Source organism: Rissa tridactyla, chromosome 5 (genome assembly GCF_028500815.1).
Source record: "Rissa tridactyla isolate bRisTri1 chromosome 5, bRisTri1.patW.cur.20221130, whole genome shotgun sequence".
Lineage (NCBI taxonomy): Eukaryota > Metazoa > Chordata > Aves > Charadriiformes > Laridae > Rissa > Rissa tridactyla.
The window spans coordinates 25,916,683-25,934,555 of record NC_071470.1 but is presented as its reverse complement, the minus strand read 5'-3'; the positions used below and the strand labels follow the sequence as shown (position 1 = coordinate 25,934,555).

Genomic DNA, 17,873 nt, shown 5'->3' with positions numbered 1-17,873 from the left:
TATGTACTGACACCACTGGGCTGATTCAGTAGTGATCCTGCAGAAGTATACTTGGTGCACTGGTTAACCTTATTTAAAGTGCTGCACAGTCAAGATGGAACTAAAAACACGAGTCTGCCCACTTTTTGCACTGACGACTTAAAAAAATCCTTTTAACAGAAGAATCCTGTTTACTGGACTGCACCCACAACCTTCCTTAAAGTATTCAACTATGGCTCTTAAGAATCTCTATCAGCAGACCCTCTAACAGATACGCTATTTAAGCGGTAAAAATCTACACTGTGGTTGCATCCAGACTATACAAGACAGTGCATCAATAAATACACTGAAATTGATTTGCAATTGAAAAAAATATTTTGAACGAACTGCATGAAGAGAATTTATCAACAGTTGAACACTAAAAGTCACATTGTTCAAAATTAAGCAAAGGATTTACTATTTGTATTAAACCATATTGTTTTACCATATGTTTACTTTTTTCAATGCAAAACTGCATCAGTTACTAAAACAACTGGAGATGAATACAGCTTTTATTTTAAAAAAGGCCAAAAAACAGAAAAACAGTACTTTATTTCACAAGCTTTAGCATTTTAATGCATTTCTAATGTGGCCTAATGTAAACTTCTGGGCAATTCTAGAAATCAGTAACTTAACTTCTGAAATCTTTGCTTACATTTAAAGAAGAAAAAAAAAATTCAAATACTGAACCATAGTTATTCATCAATTCTCCTACTAAATAGGAGAAATAGAGGCTTTTTTCCTACTGATATACACATTATAATTCCTGTGCAGCAGTATGAATTAACCTTTCAAGTAAACATAGCAGCTCTGCAGACCCAGAACTAATCAAGAAATTAGAAAAATCCGCTTACTTAAGTAATGCTTCCCATTCCAGTATTTAGAAGTTTTACCTCCCTCCCTCTTCTCTTCCTCCCCTCTCACTCCCCACCACCAGTTCAGCTAACCTATAAAACACAGAAATCCATATATACCAACACACACACATAGGCATAGACAATCTACAGAAAAATGCTTCTTCCTGCACATGAATACATTCCACAAACGTTACTATTTTCTTAGTGATAAATGAGAAAAATACATGTACAGACTTTGCTGCTGTTTTGGTGCTATTTTCATCAACATTCTGATTTTATTACAAAATAAACTGGAAGAAAGTAAAACATGAATGAATCAATAGTTGATAATTTTCCGAATTTTCTACTCAACAAGAATATTTAGAATCCCAGTAACGTACTAATAGCTTTTGTATGCTTAACAGCTGGAAAAAAAACTTGCAAAATACAAGTTCTCAGCATGCACACTACATGATTTGTGTACACGTTCTACTTGCAAGTACTGCTGTTAAGTATCATGCACACTGGTATTTTTAGAGGCATGAGCAGGACAATAAAAAAATTATTCTGTTGACTTTATGGAGAAATAAGCACTGAAATTTCGTACTTTATCACTCACCAGATACTAAAAAAGTACAGCAAAATGGCCAAACCAAAACAGTGAATGCAGAAATAGTCTGGAAAGATGATTCTGTTTCACTTAAGAAAATATATAAACATAATCAAGAAATTATTGGCAATATAATTTTAACAAAATATAAGTTCAAGAACTTTATATATTTTCTTATAATTTCAGGTTATAGCTAAAATGCTTCATTTCTGGGTTTGTTTCACTCTGCACTCTCAACAAGGGAAAAAGACAGAACTACAGAACTTGCATCAACTTTATCAAATCTCACTACAACTTTTAATAATTACACATACTTTTTCTAACGTCTTCTGGTTTCTGGAACTAGAAGAAATTGCATTTAATGACATACTTTCATACTTAGAAACTGAGCAACCACAAATGAATTAAAAGACTTATTTTAAGCTTCCAATTGTTCAGAGACAAACTTCTACCAGCAACTATTCTCTTTTAATTATTTTTTTGCGTTTTCCACGCAGTGTGCTGCAACTGGCATCTAAATAGTTTCTTTGCCGTCGTGAAGTGAAACATCTTGAATGCTCAAACTGTATTTTTATGAGTGCCGAGGGACCCTAAATTTTAGTGGTCTATTAAATGCCAGCAATTTCATGCTGCCTTGCATAAAACAGCATTCACATATTAGAGCACTGCAACTCCATAGCTGCATTATGCTTCTCTCACACAACTCAAATACAAGTTGTGTATTTCATTTAAAAAAAAATTTAAAAAATCTATTTCTTTCAAAACACATGCACTTTTTCAATGAATATATTTGAAGTTCCATTTCTTTGTTGTATGTTACATTATCCACGTGGACAGCAAGTACACCCAAGTAGAGATAATAAAAATCACAAATATAGATAGCATTCCTTTTATTTGAATTCAGTGTTTTACTTAAAGATAGAAGCTGTAAATACACAACCCTTTATCACCTGAAAAGAACATACTAACAAAATTTTCTCTGAATAACCTAATTTACTTTGCCATAAAAACCACTGTACTAAGCTTATTTAGTATAAGTTACTTTGAAGAATCTGTTTCTACAAGCCTTACTTCTGCCCAACTTTTCAGTGTTAGTTTTTATTCTCTTACCTGGCAATATTATCCTTTTCAAGAAGAAGTCCAGTCCTATGGTTTGTTTATACTGTTTTCCAAATGTTTCTTGGGCAAAACGCATGGCTAAGGATGTCTAAAACAGAACAATATTAAATTAAGTTGTCGTTTTAAAAAGCAAAAAACCTGATGTTAAACCAAAAGTATGAAATACCATGTAGCATTTTTTAAATCAATCTATGCTGACAGTGTTCATGGGTTTGGACTGACAAGCATTTCAGGCAGCTTCAATATAATAAGACTAGGTGGCAAAGCCTACTATATGCAAAAAGCATCAAGGCAGATATTTCCTTTGTATTTCTAAGATACTGTGGCATTCATACTACAAAATATTACACAGATTTGAATGAGGTACCATTAGTACGCTCAAATTGGCACAAATCTAAGTGACACTCAACATACCTGAAGAGCCTACTATTTTTAAAAAGCGTTTATTTCCAAAACAAGGGTCCTTCCCTGGTACAGAACAGCATGATCCAAGACCAACTTTCTGGGAGGGAACAGAGATCTGCACAGTGCACAGTCCCACAGGGGCTCCAAAGTGAGTCAGGATTCCTGCCACTGTACATCAAAGTTTCAGGATCAGGGATAACAAAATTTAAGACAGGAAGAGTACTTTTTCATACACAGAAAAAACTAAAATGTTAAGAATGTACATTTGCAGAATCATTCCTTTAAGCAGAACTTTGGAAACTTATTTCTTCAATTTATATTTTGTGGATTTATGAAAGTAGATACACTGTTGACCTAATAAAGAATCAGCTTTTACTACATACTGCTAAAAGCATACACAACTAACCTACATAAAGTAATGAAACAAGGCATTTATATTCTTTCACTAGCAATTTAAGCTCTCCACACAAGGCAAAAAAAGAAAAAAAAAAAAGGAAAAGGGAAAGAAAGAGGGAAAAAAGCCCCAAAATCTAAGATTAAAAAAAAAGGAAAGGAAAAAAGAGAAGAGCAATTATAAAGAATACAAAAGTTTGTATTGTGGAAAAAACTTAAATACTATATTAAAAATTAATGTTACATAGATAAAATACATCCTACATCAAATTAGTGGCGTGCACTTACAAATCTCTTGCTGACATGACATCTGAAAATATAATAACAAAGTAAGCGCAGGGAAAAAAAAAATCTAAATATGCATTTACATTTATAGGGGGGAAAAAAAGCCTAACAGCCTCACAAAACCCTTCCACTGAGAAAACTCAAAATGGGCAAGTAATTTTTTTGCCAGCTTTCCATTTGTCAAGACCTGAAGAGATGAGTCACAATTCAATTATTAGAAACTGCTGTTAGAGCACATTTAGTTAAAAATGCAATAGCAAAATAATGCCAATAGTTATGAAAAATGAGAATAGGCAAGTTCTATTAATAGAATGTTATAACAAAGATCTAAATTATGCCCATAATGTCAAATGTATGCAGAAAGAAAAGGTAATTTCCTTTTTTTTTTTTTTACACTAAAACATGATCATCAGAGCTCCATCCAGTATTAAAGCTCTAGTATGAACAGGCAAACATTTATTCAAACTATTAACTTCCTGTGAAGTAAATAACACAAGATTTACTATTTTCCTTTTTCTATATCACATTTATATTCCTATCACTATCTATATATAGATAGATATACGATAGATAATAAATGACATTTTGATATCAGAAGATATGTTTAAGAAGTAGTAAAAAAAAAAAACAATTGAAGACTTTGGCAACATTTTAATGTACTTTATTGAACTCAACCCTTGAGAGGATTAAAAATAAATAAATAAATGGGGAAAAAAAAGCAAGTAAACTTGAAATAGCATGAGTAGGCTTAGATATTTATATTACTGTGGAAAGGGTAAAGACCACAGAGGACAAATTGGGAGAAGGTTCTTCTGCCTACAGATATGTGACAGTAATACCAACAACATACACAAAATAAAATTCAACACAGCTTTAGACTGTAGTACTAAAAAAATCAGTAGAACTGATTCTTTTAATCACAATAGTTAGTACGTCAAGATTACAAAGACATTAATTTTAATCTGTCATGACCTTAAATACGCACATAAGAATAAAAACATTGCAGGAATACACCATACAGTCTTTTCCTTGAAATTCTCCTTTTTGGAAAAGTAACCAGTACCCAGAGTACAGATTATAATATCATCTGACTATATCATAGTATTCTATATTCTCTAACACACTAATTTAGATCCCCATTAAATAAGCAACCACTCCCTTCTTGTTTTAAGGGCTCAGTAAATATTAGCTTTATCACTCTGTGACACTCAATATTCCCTGAGGGCTTCTAGGGGTGTTAGTAAAAATAAACAACATACATTCAATTAACAGCCAACCAATAAGAGCAGCAAGTAATCAACAGCACGGCACAGTTCTCTTAAACAGTTTTCCTCTGCCATGCTCTTGAATGCAAAGGAATTTATAGCAGAAAATCATTGACTAACTCCTTTTTAATTTTTTTTTCTAAAGCTCAAGAAAGGTGTTGGATTACCAGACTAGACTCTATTCACAGAACAAGCATTTATCCACAAAATACTAAGAACAACAGTTCAAACTTCTCCACAACAGTAAACAGAGAACTTATATCAATGCATATTCAAGTACCTCTACAATGCAAATACTCCCTTCAATCCTAAAATTGTGCTCTGCCATGCCTGCCATAAAAGATTCTGCATGACAGTTTTGCCTATAAGGATATGTTGAGTACAATCTATGTAAAAAGTAACCAAAGTTAAATAACGGTTCAGTAGAACTGTAGTTGTAAAAATAAATAAGTGATTAGTGACCATTTTTAAAGTAAGATTATGCTCCATTCATAAAATTTCAGCCATTAATCTAAAGATCAGAGGATAGTATGATATCAAGAAATTTTTGTTCCTTCACATCTGTACTAAGGCAACCAGGCCACCAACTTTCATAGCAGTCTTTCCATTAGACCCAGTTTGGCAGGTTCACACATTTGTCTTAAATACTTCAAAGCAAATGCTGTTCTGAATAGCAGTACACTATCAAAGGTTGGTGTCACAAACTCCCTCCTTTCAGAGTCTTTGGGTTCTAACATACGTACGCAACCAAGACAGCAGTAAAAAATAATACATAAAAATTACAGTACGTAATTTTATAAATAAATCTAAGTGCAAAACACAATGGGATATTTTAGGAAGGTTTTTTGGAAGCAAATGAAGATGCAATTAAACCTCACAGGTGAGGCAGGACAATTTCTTGCTTCTATCTCTCAATGTCAACAACTCACAGTATAAACTGCTGACAAACTGTTCCTAAATACCTACATAGTGAGTAAATAGAAAAAAAAGCAAAAAATATTTATGAATTACTAGCAGACAAATCAAACAGAACACGCAATGATAGCCAGCTCTAACCGACACTGACTACTCACCAGGACAACATGTAAACTTGTAGAGAAAACCCTGGCAATGACAATTCTTTGAGTAAAATCCTATAGAAGAAATCTTTCAGAAACCGATGCCAAAATGTAGTATCATAGTTGTAAGAAAGAAAAACTAAAACAAAAATGCATGGGATGCAAGCATGTAGTTTTGAAGCTATGAATTCCCACTCACATACCAACTTTACCAGCCAGTGGCTTCTCCAGTGGCTTGGAGAAGCCACTTCCCAAAAAGCAACACTTACCTATCCCTTCCCTCACTCACATCTAGAACCTCAATGCCATTCTCCAAGCACAGCAACACTCACCCCTCAGTCATGTCCTATCCCCATTGGCAAGGACTTTAAGACAGACAAAACGAAAAGAATCACTAGGCTAAATAATGAAATGCTTTAACTAGCATAAAACCGCATAACTGTCCAACACAGACAATTTGTCCCTGAGAACAGTCTAGGTTTAAAGGGAGGGAAGGTGGGGAGGAAAGTATTTTTTAAACTAAGGAAGTAGTTCTGTCATCTGAAAGTGATGTCTTTCCACCCCACTCCTAACTAGTGATGAAACTTGGTTCACTGAAAAAGAGAAAATTATCAAGACCTTTTGACATTAGATATGCATCTATGAAGTTAGGCCAATCTGCACAGGACTCTTGATGCAATTTTCCATTTGCAAGACTGAACAGTGACAACCATGTTTTTGTCAACACTGATGAAGTTTTGGAGCCCATGTGAAACAACAAGATCCAGAATTGGCACAATGCTTAAAAATGTGGCATCCTAAAAAATCCTAAAGCAAGCAGGGCACAACTCTGTATACCAGCCTATGTTTCAGTTCCTGCAAATTCCCACACCAGATCAAGCATTTGCTTTTTCATTTTCATCATTTGTTGTTAAGAGGAGAAGGAACAGGTAGGATGTTTCTGCTACCATACTTTAGCCCCAGTTGCAACAGATGGCATAAAGACAGAACCTCAGCTGCTTTCCTCTTCCCACACACCTATTTTTCAGGACCTGCCTTCCCATGAAGAGCTCCAAGATTTGCTTCCAGAGGCCCTAAACCTTTTTCAATAGTAGCAAATTGAAGTAGTTCTGGCCCTAAGGATCATCAGTACATATTTCAATATTAAGCCAATCTGTGCATAGCAAAAGTAGAAATATCTGGATCATAACATCATTTTTTTCAATCCATACTAGTACTGCTGGTTTATTTTAATGGAATATCATTTTGATTCAGGAAGAGTGGATTGATTTAAAAACCTAGATGCATAAGGCTGCTGTGTGTATCTATGTTCCCTACCAAATCAAAGAGCCAACTGCTACTAATAATTGCTGTTTATCTTCATCTCACATTGTCCCCACTTCCGATTTTTTTTCGGATTGTTTTCCTAGTTTGTCTAGTTCATTAAAATCATTCTCTATTACTATCTTCTTACTAACCAATCTTGCCCCTCCTCAATTTTTCTTTTCAACAATTTACCATTTCCTTACCATCTCTATTTTACCCTAATACTTTTTCTGTGAGATTCTACTCTGCCTCACTCTCTCACTCCTCTCATTCCTTCATCACTTTTTACCCTTCTCTCCTTAGAGCTTGCTCCAGCAGTGCTTATTCCTACTCTTAAAATTCTAAGTATCTAATTATTCATTCAACCACCACAAAACAAATGAATAGAAGCACAACATCCCTCTCTCCTCATGGATAGAGCAATTCCTAGCTAGTGAAAACACAAACATTACCCTTAGCTTGAACTCACATTGATTTGTTTTTAAACTGCTGCCAACCCTTGCACAGAATCTGAATCACATTGCTTCTAAACAATGGTTGAGGGAAAAGAAATGAAGTTTTCACCTCCAGCCAGCTGACTCACAAAGACAGATTTTTTTTTTTTTTCCCCCTGGAGAACTGAAGACCAGACAGCCCCAGATGGCCAAGAGGAAGGGAATAATTTTTTTTTTCTTTTTCCCTTTTTTTTTTTTTTTTGGCTGGAGGAAGCAACAGAAAGAAGTCAAATGTGAACATCTCAAACTAAACACGAGATGCAATATTTCAAAGATATATTCAATTATTTCCTACACTCCTCCTGCCCGATGATCCCAGTGACAGAGGAAGAGAAAAACCAATGTCTTGCACAGTAAATGAGAGGCTAAGTATGCATGGGTGTAAAGACCAGCTGTGAACCAGATGTGAAAGACAGGCTATTTAGAGCTGCAAACATATAGACATATGCATGTTTCAACAAGTTAGCGGAATGAGTAACCAACAAAGGAGAGGAACCTCAACGATTTAGTCTTCAGACGTGCTTGAAATAGCACTAGGTACATTTTACCTTTCCATTCCATGACCCAACCACTTCTTTATTTTCACAAGATCCTACAATAAATCTATTATTGCAAATGTTTGCTGCTAGGCCATCAGGATGGCTAGAAGAAGCCTCTATTACAGCATCATCTAGGGGGGACAGGAGGAAAAGCAGCCCACCATAGCATAGCTGCTGCTCATGCAAAATAAACTGCTCTTGAAGCACAGGATTCCTAGAGGCAGTAGGAGATTCAGTGAGCGGCAGCTCCCGTGTGGGAGGGAGGAACCAGCAGGAATATACATCAAAACTCAAGAATGCTTGAAAATCCATGTTTGGCAAGAGGTCTTGCCACAAGGTGCTGAACAGCAGTAGTGAAAGGATTCCTCAGTTTGAATGGAAAACTCCTGGGGAAAGCTACCTGTGAAACAGCACTTCAGCTGTCAATCCTGTGCATTTATTATGCTCTCATCACATAGTCACTTGGAATTGCCCATCAACTGACTTGGATGAGTACAATGCCACTTCAGACTGGGTTCATAATCGCCAGTGACAAAAAATGTTTTGTTTCTTCACAGAGCTCTGCATAAGTGAGCAAAACCATGTACGTACTTTCACTAAGAGCTTATTTCTATTAATGACAGCTAGTTCATTTAAAGCACCTCTAAGAATATTTCTACTTTTCATCTGAACTGTGAGGCAGGCAGACTTTCTGCCTCCCTGTGTTTTCAAATTGTTGATAGAGGAAAGAATATTCCTCAAGCATAGAATAAAACTACTATTTTTGTGTGTACGACACAAAAGCATTCAGGCTACATACTGCAACAGATATGTTCATATGTGTAAGCAGAGACTAGTGACTACTTCCATGGGTAAGAAAGCATCTTTCGCCTTCTTTGGTCTCTATTTGTCAAAATTTCTTTTTAAAGAAGTCAACTATAACCAGTTTATAAATAAACCACTTATAAATAGTACTTAAATGATTACAGATAGAAAAAAAAAGGTAAAAGTCACAAACGAAAACTAAATTGACCCAAAGCGTCTTTCCAAACTCTGAAACAGTAACTCAGAGATATAAACTGTTCTATCCACCTCAGGAGGTTATCATCAGTTCTGAAGCCGAAACGAAGAGAGCCTGCGGACCCAGCTAAGCAACCTTCCCTGCCCGCCGTTTCGGGGGGAAGCGCGAACTGAGGTGCCCAGCCCCGACCCCAGCCCCTCCCGGACACTGCCCACCGCTGGGAACAACCTGGGGATATCCCAGCAGCTCTAGCCGAGCAACCACCACCACCAGCGCCCGGCCTGCCGCCCAGGGAAAAGCCGTACCAGGCAGCACCATAGCAATCACGTTGTTAGCCGCTCCTTTTATTAAGGCTCGAGAAAACTGAATTAAAGTCGTGTAAGGCTGTTTGCTGACCAAGCCTCTTCGGGTGCCGCGAGGGTACGGCAGCCCCGTTAGAAGGTTTCGCTGCCGAGCAGGGAGCGGACACGGAGGGACGAGCCCGCCTCGGCCGGCCGAGGAGCGGCGAGGGCTCGTCCCGGCTCTTCCTTATGCCCCCGCCCCACACAAGCTGGGGAGACAACAGAGAGGGAGAAGCTGAGGGCCGGGGGTGAAGGGGGAGCAGTCAGCCGGCGTCACGCCGCCGGGTATCGCGACAACGGCAGCGCGACAGACTGGAAGCCGCCGCGGGCTGCTGCCTCCTCAGCGCGAGAGGCGGAGGGGGAGTGCTGAGAGGGAAGGCCAGGAAGGGGGCACCGCGGCGACGGAGAGGAGCGGGGCGCTGCCGGCGGGGGCCGGCACTGACCTTGCCAGTGGTACCGTCTCCAAGCACCACTAGCTTGAGCTGGCGGTCCGGACTCTCCTCCTCCTCCGAGTCCGACATGGTCCCTAGGCCCGCAGCGGGGAAGGAGAAGAGGCGGAGGGCAGCCGGGAGGGACGGGGTGCGGGAGCGAGGAGGGGAAGGGGGAGAGGAGCGAGCGCCGCGCTCACGAAGCCCGCAGCGCCACAGAGGCCGGAGCCGCCATCTTCCCTCAGCGCGCCCGCCGTCGCTATGGCCCGCGCGGGACGAAACCAACGAGCGAGGGGAGGGAAGGGGGAGAGGGAAGCGAGCGGGCGGGAGCTACACCAACAACTCCGGCGGGCGCGAGCAGGGGGCACCCGCCACTCCCTCACTCCACCCTTCCTCCCTCCCCCCCAGCCGTTGGGCGAATGGTTCGGCCCGGCTCGCGCTACGCGCAGTGGTAGTTTGGTCCCGGAGTGACGCCCCGCGCGGTAACTAAGGAACGTGGGGTCAGAGGTGCCGGGAGGTGGGGCGGGACTAACGGCTCCAACGGCCTCAACGGCCGTGCGCGCGGAGGGGTCCGACGCCATCGCGGGGGGTGGGCCACCCTGGCCGGTGTGGAGTTGCCTGCCTTGACCGGGGGGCGGCCGCCCGTCGAGGCCCTCTTGGGCGTGTTGGCTGCAGGCCGCCGGGGAAGGCCGCGCTGGCAAGTGGCTTGGACACTTGGAAGAGAAAAATCCGGGAAATTCCCGGAGGGAGTTCTTTTGGAGGCAGAAAACAGGTGGTCTGCGGTGCTTCCTGGTAGCATGCTTCCACCAAGGGGCTGCATTTTCATTCGATGTCCACCTGCGTGGCCAATTCCTTTTCTTGGCTGGGCTTCTCTGCAGCAACAAGATGTACTTTTAAAGAAATGTGGTAGCATAGAAAAAAAATACGGTAGCAAGCACCGCACCAAGTCCAGCCTAATTTCCCCACGTTGCAGATGAACTTGGCTGCTCTTGACAGCTCTTGGCTTAACCTCCTAAACCCACCAGATAGGGATGTCACCATTTTCTGAGGCAATCTACTTAGAACTTTCGATCCAATTAGGCAACTACTAAGAAAACTTGTCTACATAGCCCCAACTGAATTTTGAGCTATTATTTCATTATGCACAATGACCATGGAGAACAGTTTACAACCTCCTCTATTGCAGCAGTCTTTCCCATACTTGAAAGCTGTTAGTGTGTCTTCTGTCCGTCTTCTTTTCCGTAGACTAAACAACTCCTCCTCGTTCAGGCTTTCCGCGGGTTGTCTGTTCTAGACTTCTGACTATTCTTGTTGCTTTCCTTTGGCCCCTCTCCACTTTCTTGAAGCGGTGTGCCAAAAACTGGATACAGTACTTTGGTTGAGGGCTTATGAGTACTGAGTAGAGTGGAAGTATTACTTCACGTGTCTTACATACGAGACTGCTGTTTATGTATCCCAGTATGATGTTTGCTTTCTTCACGGTATGACATTGCTGACTCGTACTGTTTCTGATTTACTTAACAACGTCTGAATCCCCTCCTGTTATCAGAATTTCATGCACCTGGAGTTTTTCTTCCTGTGTAACTGTAGTGCTTGCTACATGTCCCCATTGAATTTAATCCTATACTTCAGGCTGCTTACACAATTTGTCAATATCATTTTATTTATAATCTTGTTGTCCAAAATGCATGCTATCCTTTCCAACTTGGTTATATCTTCAAGAATCATATTCTCTATTCTAAAGTTATTAATAAAGATATCCAATTGTACCAGATCTCTGCAAGCCCTTATTTGAAATATCCTTCCAATGATGAATGATAACAATTCTTTGGGCATAGTTTACGTAAAAACTTGAACAAAAGAGATAGTTAATGCCACTTAAAGTATAGATCCACTTTAATGAATTCAATATCAGGCTAAGAATTTTTAGAATAACTTTGTGTAATGCCAGAACAGAAATCATTCCTGTTTCAGTCTCTCCCAGGTTTTCTTTTTGAAATGTATGTCAGAAATTTCCAATATTACAAGTACAGCGTTTTACTCAATCCTCAGCAGGATCGAGAAGATTTCTTATTACTCATGTCTCATGTATTCAAGTGTTTGCCGTACTGAGTCCAAATGCTTTCCCAGTGACATTCTGAAAAAAAAAAAAAGAAAAAAAAGCAGACAAGACCTTAATTTCTAATGGAAAACCAGACACACATCTTTGTCACTTTCTTCATACTTCAAAACAAATTAAATGTGTTACTCATCAACTATTTTCCACTTTAAATCATATTTTAGCCTAATTATACAGCAAGCTGTTCTAACTAGGAACTTCAGCAAGATCAGCATCAGGGTCCAGCTGAACAGCATTTCTTGGAAGGAAGAGCAATAAGGACAAACATGGAATTTTCCTTTAAGATTTTTATATACTGAACGTTTGTACAATTGGCATTAGACATTTAAAAGCTTCTCATCTCCCATCAGGGCAGACAGGCAATCGATAAACCACTGGAAATATCTATGGAACTGTTCATATTCCTGCCTATTCTGCCTCAGTAACCTTAAGAAAGAACATAAAAGATGAATTCAGAGCTTCCCAGTGCTTCTGGGGAGAAGACGGGTTCTATTCAACCCCCCAAGACAGAGAATTAGTGGGGTTCGGGTTGTGTGTGCAAAAGCAGGATGATCAGAGAGGAAGGTGCTCCAGGCTACACGTATTCTCATTTAAAATACGACAGAAGTGTGTGTGTTATAATACAAATCCCTAAACTTAATTTTCTTCTTAGATAATACTACTCCACAAATCTCCTGAGCTTATTAAAAGTTATCATCATCATCATCATCTAAATGAGTGAAAAATATAGACAGAACCGTTTTGTCTCCAACATGGCATTCATGGCGTAAAATTGTCTTGAATTGCTGTATTTCTGATCTATTTAATTAAGTGCTTATATATTAAGGCATAATTTTGGAAATACAGAAAATACTTGATATGGATAAACATGCATGTTTGCTGTTGCCTACCAAGAAGGATGAATGGAAACTACCCCAGGAGACAGCGCAGTAGTGTAACTGGACAACTCAACCCCCAAGAGTCTCCTTGCAGTCGTTAAATGTATGAAATACAGGGATGTACTAAAATCCTTTTTGACCAGAAGAAAAATCAGTGTACAAGATTAAAGCTGCCCATTGGAGTTAAAGCTTTAATTAAAGATAAAAATGCAAAGGAGCATTGTTTACCATTATTTCCCTTTATACTAGCATAATGGAGCAAACAATCGGGCTACAAATCTTTTTATTTGTCAATGTTCAGCAAGCACATCAGGGGTGTGATCTTGTTCTTTTATGTGGAGTGGTACAGACTGGTGGTACCAGCAAATCCCCTCTAGGAGGGTTTTCAGTTTGAAATGTAGTCTTTGCAACCATAACTAGTTTGTTATTTGCTAAATAAGAACAGCTTTTTATAGACGAAAGGAAGTTAGTCGTGAACTACTTCATACTTTAAAGGTAAAGGAAATATATGAAGCATGTTGAAAAGCACTGGAATTAACAAACTGAACACACTGCAGTCAAATATATTTTTTTTCATTGATGGCAGTAAGCCAATAATTTGAAACTCTTCTGCATTTTTAGAATAATAAGGAAAAATCCTTGAACAGTGCCTTTGAAGAGAGCTTTCACTTAAAAATCCCTGGGTCACCCAATGACACAGAAAATAAATATATTGTTTAGGGGACATTCAGTCAGTATTTTGATATTTGCTCAGTTGTTTTCTGTATACTTTATATTACTTCTCCATGAAGAAATTTCACTGGTAATATTGTCAATGATAAGTGAGATGGCAACAATTTAAAAATCCCCATATTTCATTTAGGCTCTAAGGAAGTAGTTGTATCCCCATTCTCTGTCCAGTTTTGGCCTGTTACTTGGCTTGAGCATTTTCTACTGAATTACATCAACTTCTTAAGTATGTGAAACCAAATGGTATAGACAGTGTCCTATCTCTGTACTTCAGAAAAAGGGAGGGAAGAGCTCTGTGACTTTATTTTAATTCCCTAAACCAATAGTTATTGATCACTGGAGCCTTGGGTGTTTGAAAACACCTTGCAGGAGTCCATGGAAGGTTGCTGAGAAAAGCAAACCCAGAAGGCTTAAATTCAGCCTATGTAGATTTTCACTTTCGGTTGAGGACTTTTAAGAGTCTGTAAGACCTTGTACTCCTGTAAGGCCTGTAAGTCTGTAAGGCCTCTGTATGCCACTACCAAATCTTCCACCTTTATCAGCAGGGCAGTCAGTTTAATAAATGTTTTCATTTGGTTTGGTTCATCTTCAGATTGTCACTGGAGTTGTTCCAGTTCAGTTTTAGCAGAAAAGCTCAAGTATTTGGAGGCTTGGCAGCTCCCCAGAAGTGGGATCACTGCAACTGCTGAGGAGGTTTGGGTGCACAGAGGCAATGGAGAGTGACAGGAGGGGACAGAGTGGTTTAGGAGGGGAGACAGGCAGCGGTGGAGGAGTCGGAAGTTTTATGTAGGTAGGGAAAGGGGGGCTGGAAGGGTTGAGTGGGTGTTGTAGGAAGCTGGTGCTGGGAAAGATCTATGGGAATTTCTGCGGATCAGAGATGAGTGTGGGAATCTCTTCTCCGCAGTCCACCCCTCCTGTGCAACATCTTCCTCCCTCACAGAAGACAGCGCCACGTACGCAGCTCACTCCTTGTCTGGGTCAAAAGGAATGTTCCTTCCTGGCACCTGCTCATTTCTGTGCCTCTCTTGGAGGCCACAAGTTCCCTCCCTCATGTCTTCCTCTACACCTCCCTGGTCACGTTTTTCAGTGCAAGCCATTGCCTTTCATTTCTGCTGTTGTTTTGAGCTGTCAATCAGAAATATTCTTTTTCCCCCACTATTTTGTTCCAGTTTTATTAGAAAACAATTGTTGGTAATCAGTTTCAGTTTGAAGAAGAAATAGCACAGTTCCAGTTTTGGTTCCTTTGCCCTTTTGTTCTTAGGTTACCCTGACTAAATAACTGTGGCATGCAGAGTCTACTATGCTTTCAAAGGCAAATTGTACAAATGCAAACTAAACCTTTTTGAATGTGTGAATTTTTTAGAATATAGTATAAGGTTACATTTCCTACATGCAAGTGTCTACAAAAGAGCCAAAAATCACTACCGACATAGGAAACAGCCATATGCTTCTCCCAGGCTCTGTGAAAAGGTGCGAATTGAGCTGAATGAGGTGGAATTCTGGGTAGAATGAGAAAGGAATGGCATGTGTGAGAGCCTGCAACCTTTTTGCCATTCTCGTCAGGAATTTAGGGTCGTTAGCTAGTGAGTCATCTGTGCCGTCCTCTTCATCTCTTGATGGAAACAACACATTTCTCGGAGTGATCGGAGTGACCGACAGGAGCTGCATCCTCTGTTACCGATACAAGCCATTCCTTTAGCTTTTGTTCTGTTTCTTCCTGTGCTTATACAAACACATGCATTTCTTTTTGTGTTTCATTCGTATCAATTTTTCTATTTCAAGTCTCTGTGGCTGGGATCCATAGACCCTCCTCTTCTTCGAGGCGGAAATTACCATTACATCTGTTTGAACAAAGAAAGTGTCCTCAAAAAGAAAAGCGAATTTGTTGCAAAAGAAAAGTGAAATGTGCATTAAAAAAAATAAAAATAAGAGATTTACTTGTGTTATTGTGTTGATTTTGCCACTCAGCTCTGGAGCAGAGTAGAAAGCAGCTGTTAATTTTAATTGCACTAGAGTTTTGCAAATAACAAACAAACTGTTTCTTCTTCATCAGAATCATCTCTAATGTCTTTACCAGATAGTCTTTTCTTCTGCACTGCTTGATTACTGTGCCTTGAGTCAGACTCGGTGATTAATGCGGCTGACTAGACTGACAACTGAGTGGAAATGGTAAATAATCACTTGTTTTTATACATGTAAAAACCAGTTCCTACTCAAGCTGGAAATCCTTGCTTTTGGAAGGGCATTTTTCCATCTTGCTTCCTGCTAACCTAAGGTCATTTAAAGAATAACTGCTTTAAGTGCTTGTTGATTACAGTGATGTAAACGTCTCTGGCCCAGACGCTGCAGTGAACAAGACTTTCCACACAGGAATATGGTTAAAGTGAAGGCCGCAACTTTTATGAACTACATTGCCTAATAAAACAGGGAAGAACCGCTAGCCAGCTGTTCCCCACAAACTACCCAGTAAAACAGGACCGGTGAGGTTCACCAAGCATGAGACTATGGAGGCCAAGCTAAATGTTTAAGAGAAGGCTAACCGCATCCTCCCTCCCGCAAAAGTGACCAAGGCATGTGGTCCCAAACAATAATCTCCTTCTGCACTGTCTGTGCTGGGGAGAGAAGAGTAAAGTAGTAGCTTTTTTCCTTTGTGTAAGCTGCTAATTTTTCCCTGCATTGTGGAAAAGGAAATAGCTAACTGACACCTGGCTAGTATTTAAGACATGAACAGTAATTCTGGCCACAGCTAACATGAAAAACCCACATTGGAAACTTGCTCTCCAGTTGTGTGAGTGCACAAACAAGTTCTCTGGTCTTTCCACTAGCCGAATTTGCTAGTAAAACCACACCGCATTTTCAGTGTGGTAAACACTTTTTCTCTACTGTTGGAGGAAAGCACACTAGCCAACTCAGAGTAGAAAATCCAGCAACAGCCAGGCTAAATAACAACAGTTAGAGTCAAAAAGACCTTCAGAACAAGAACTAATTTATAGAAGAGGCAACGGGAAAGTCACACAAAGTACATCCAACTCCTACTGAGAGGATCGCGCAAATTTGAAGTTTCCAACCTGAGCATAGAGGATCACTGGGAACTCCAAGCCACAATGCTTGTTAGAATAATGAAGAAAGCAATCTTTCTCACAGTCTTGACCTCTTAGTAGTCCAATAAAAAGCCATTAATTTTTTCTTCCTTTTATAACAACGTGGAAAATAATTCTAGGATTATTTTCTAGCACCAAGGACTGCAGGTTTGGAAGGACCCACCTGAATCACCGGTGACCCATTATTGAGTTCCTGAAGGAAACCACCAAACTCAGTCAGAAAAGCAGGAAAGTAATTTTGTCCCACCTCTCTTGCTGGAAGCTTGTTGTAGATTCCATTTGGTGGGTTGACCCCACCTGGCAGATAAGCTCCCACCCAGTCACTTGCTCGCTCTCCCTCAGCAGAACAGGGGAATCAGAAGGGCAAACCCAAGAAATGAAGGTTGAGATAATGACAGTTTAGTAAGTGAAACAAAGCTATGCACACAAGCAAAGCAAAAAAAGGGAATTCATTCACTACTTCCCATCAGCAGGTAGATGTTTAGATGCTTCGTGGAAGGCAGAGTCTCAGCATGTGTAACTGTTACTTGGGAAGACAGATGCCATAACCTCAAATGTGCCCTTCTTCCTTCTTTCCCCCAGCTTTTATTACTGAGCACTACAATTGCATTTGCTTTTTTTCACAATTAAAATCACAGTTCCAATAGATCTAGTAGTCATCTCATTCTCCTCTTAAATTTTTAGCTATAATGTCTTATCTTCTCCTGAAAATTTAGTTACTATTTTCCAAGTGTATGACCTTGCACTTTATATGGCTGAATCTTATCCCACATCAAGTGCTTCAGACACCAGAGTTATCCAGTTCTTTTGGACCAATATCTTGAGCCTCCTCTTTAGCTTCCAAACATCATCTTACCAGTTAACCAGCCCAGTCCTGCTGTTTCTGGGCAGCTCATTAAGAAACGCATTACACAAGATTGCAACTGAAGCTTATCACTGAGGCAGCTCAT

General features: G+C 39.8%; 1 protein-coding gene across 7 annotated transcripts in view; it reads right to left on the bottom strand.

Annotated features, from left to right (window-relative positions):
• The window catches only part of RAB28 (RAB28, member RAS oncogene family), a 67,269-nt gene extending 56,815 nt beyond the window's left edge, over positions 1-10,454 (bottom strand). For 3 of the 7 annotated variants that reach the window (XR_008466693.1, XM_054203469.1, XM_054203467.1), the window contains exons 1-2: positions 10,112-10,454; positions 2,575-2,671 (exon numbers count right to left, since the gene is read on the bottom strand). Coding sequence is in view for 6 of the 7 variants with exons in the window: in XM_054203469.1 (XP_054059444.1) it covers positions 2,575-2,671; positions 10,112-10,189 (175 nt within the window). In the remaining variant the exon portion in view is untranslated. Of the gene's footprint in view, positions 1-2,574; positions 2,672-2,997; positions 3,157-10,111 lie in introns of all 7 variants that reach the window. The other 4 variants (XM_054203470.1, XM_054203471.1, XM_054203472.1 and 1 more) reach the window with 3 other exon arrangements.
• Between the last annotated feature and the right edge of the window lie 7,419 nt (positions 10,455-17,873).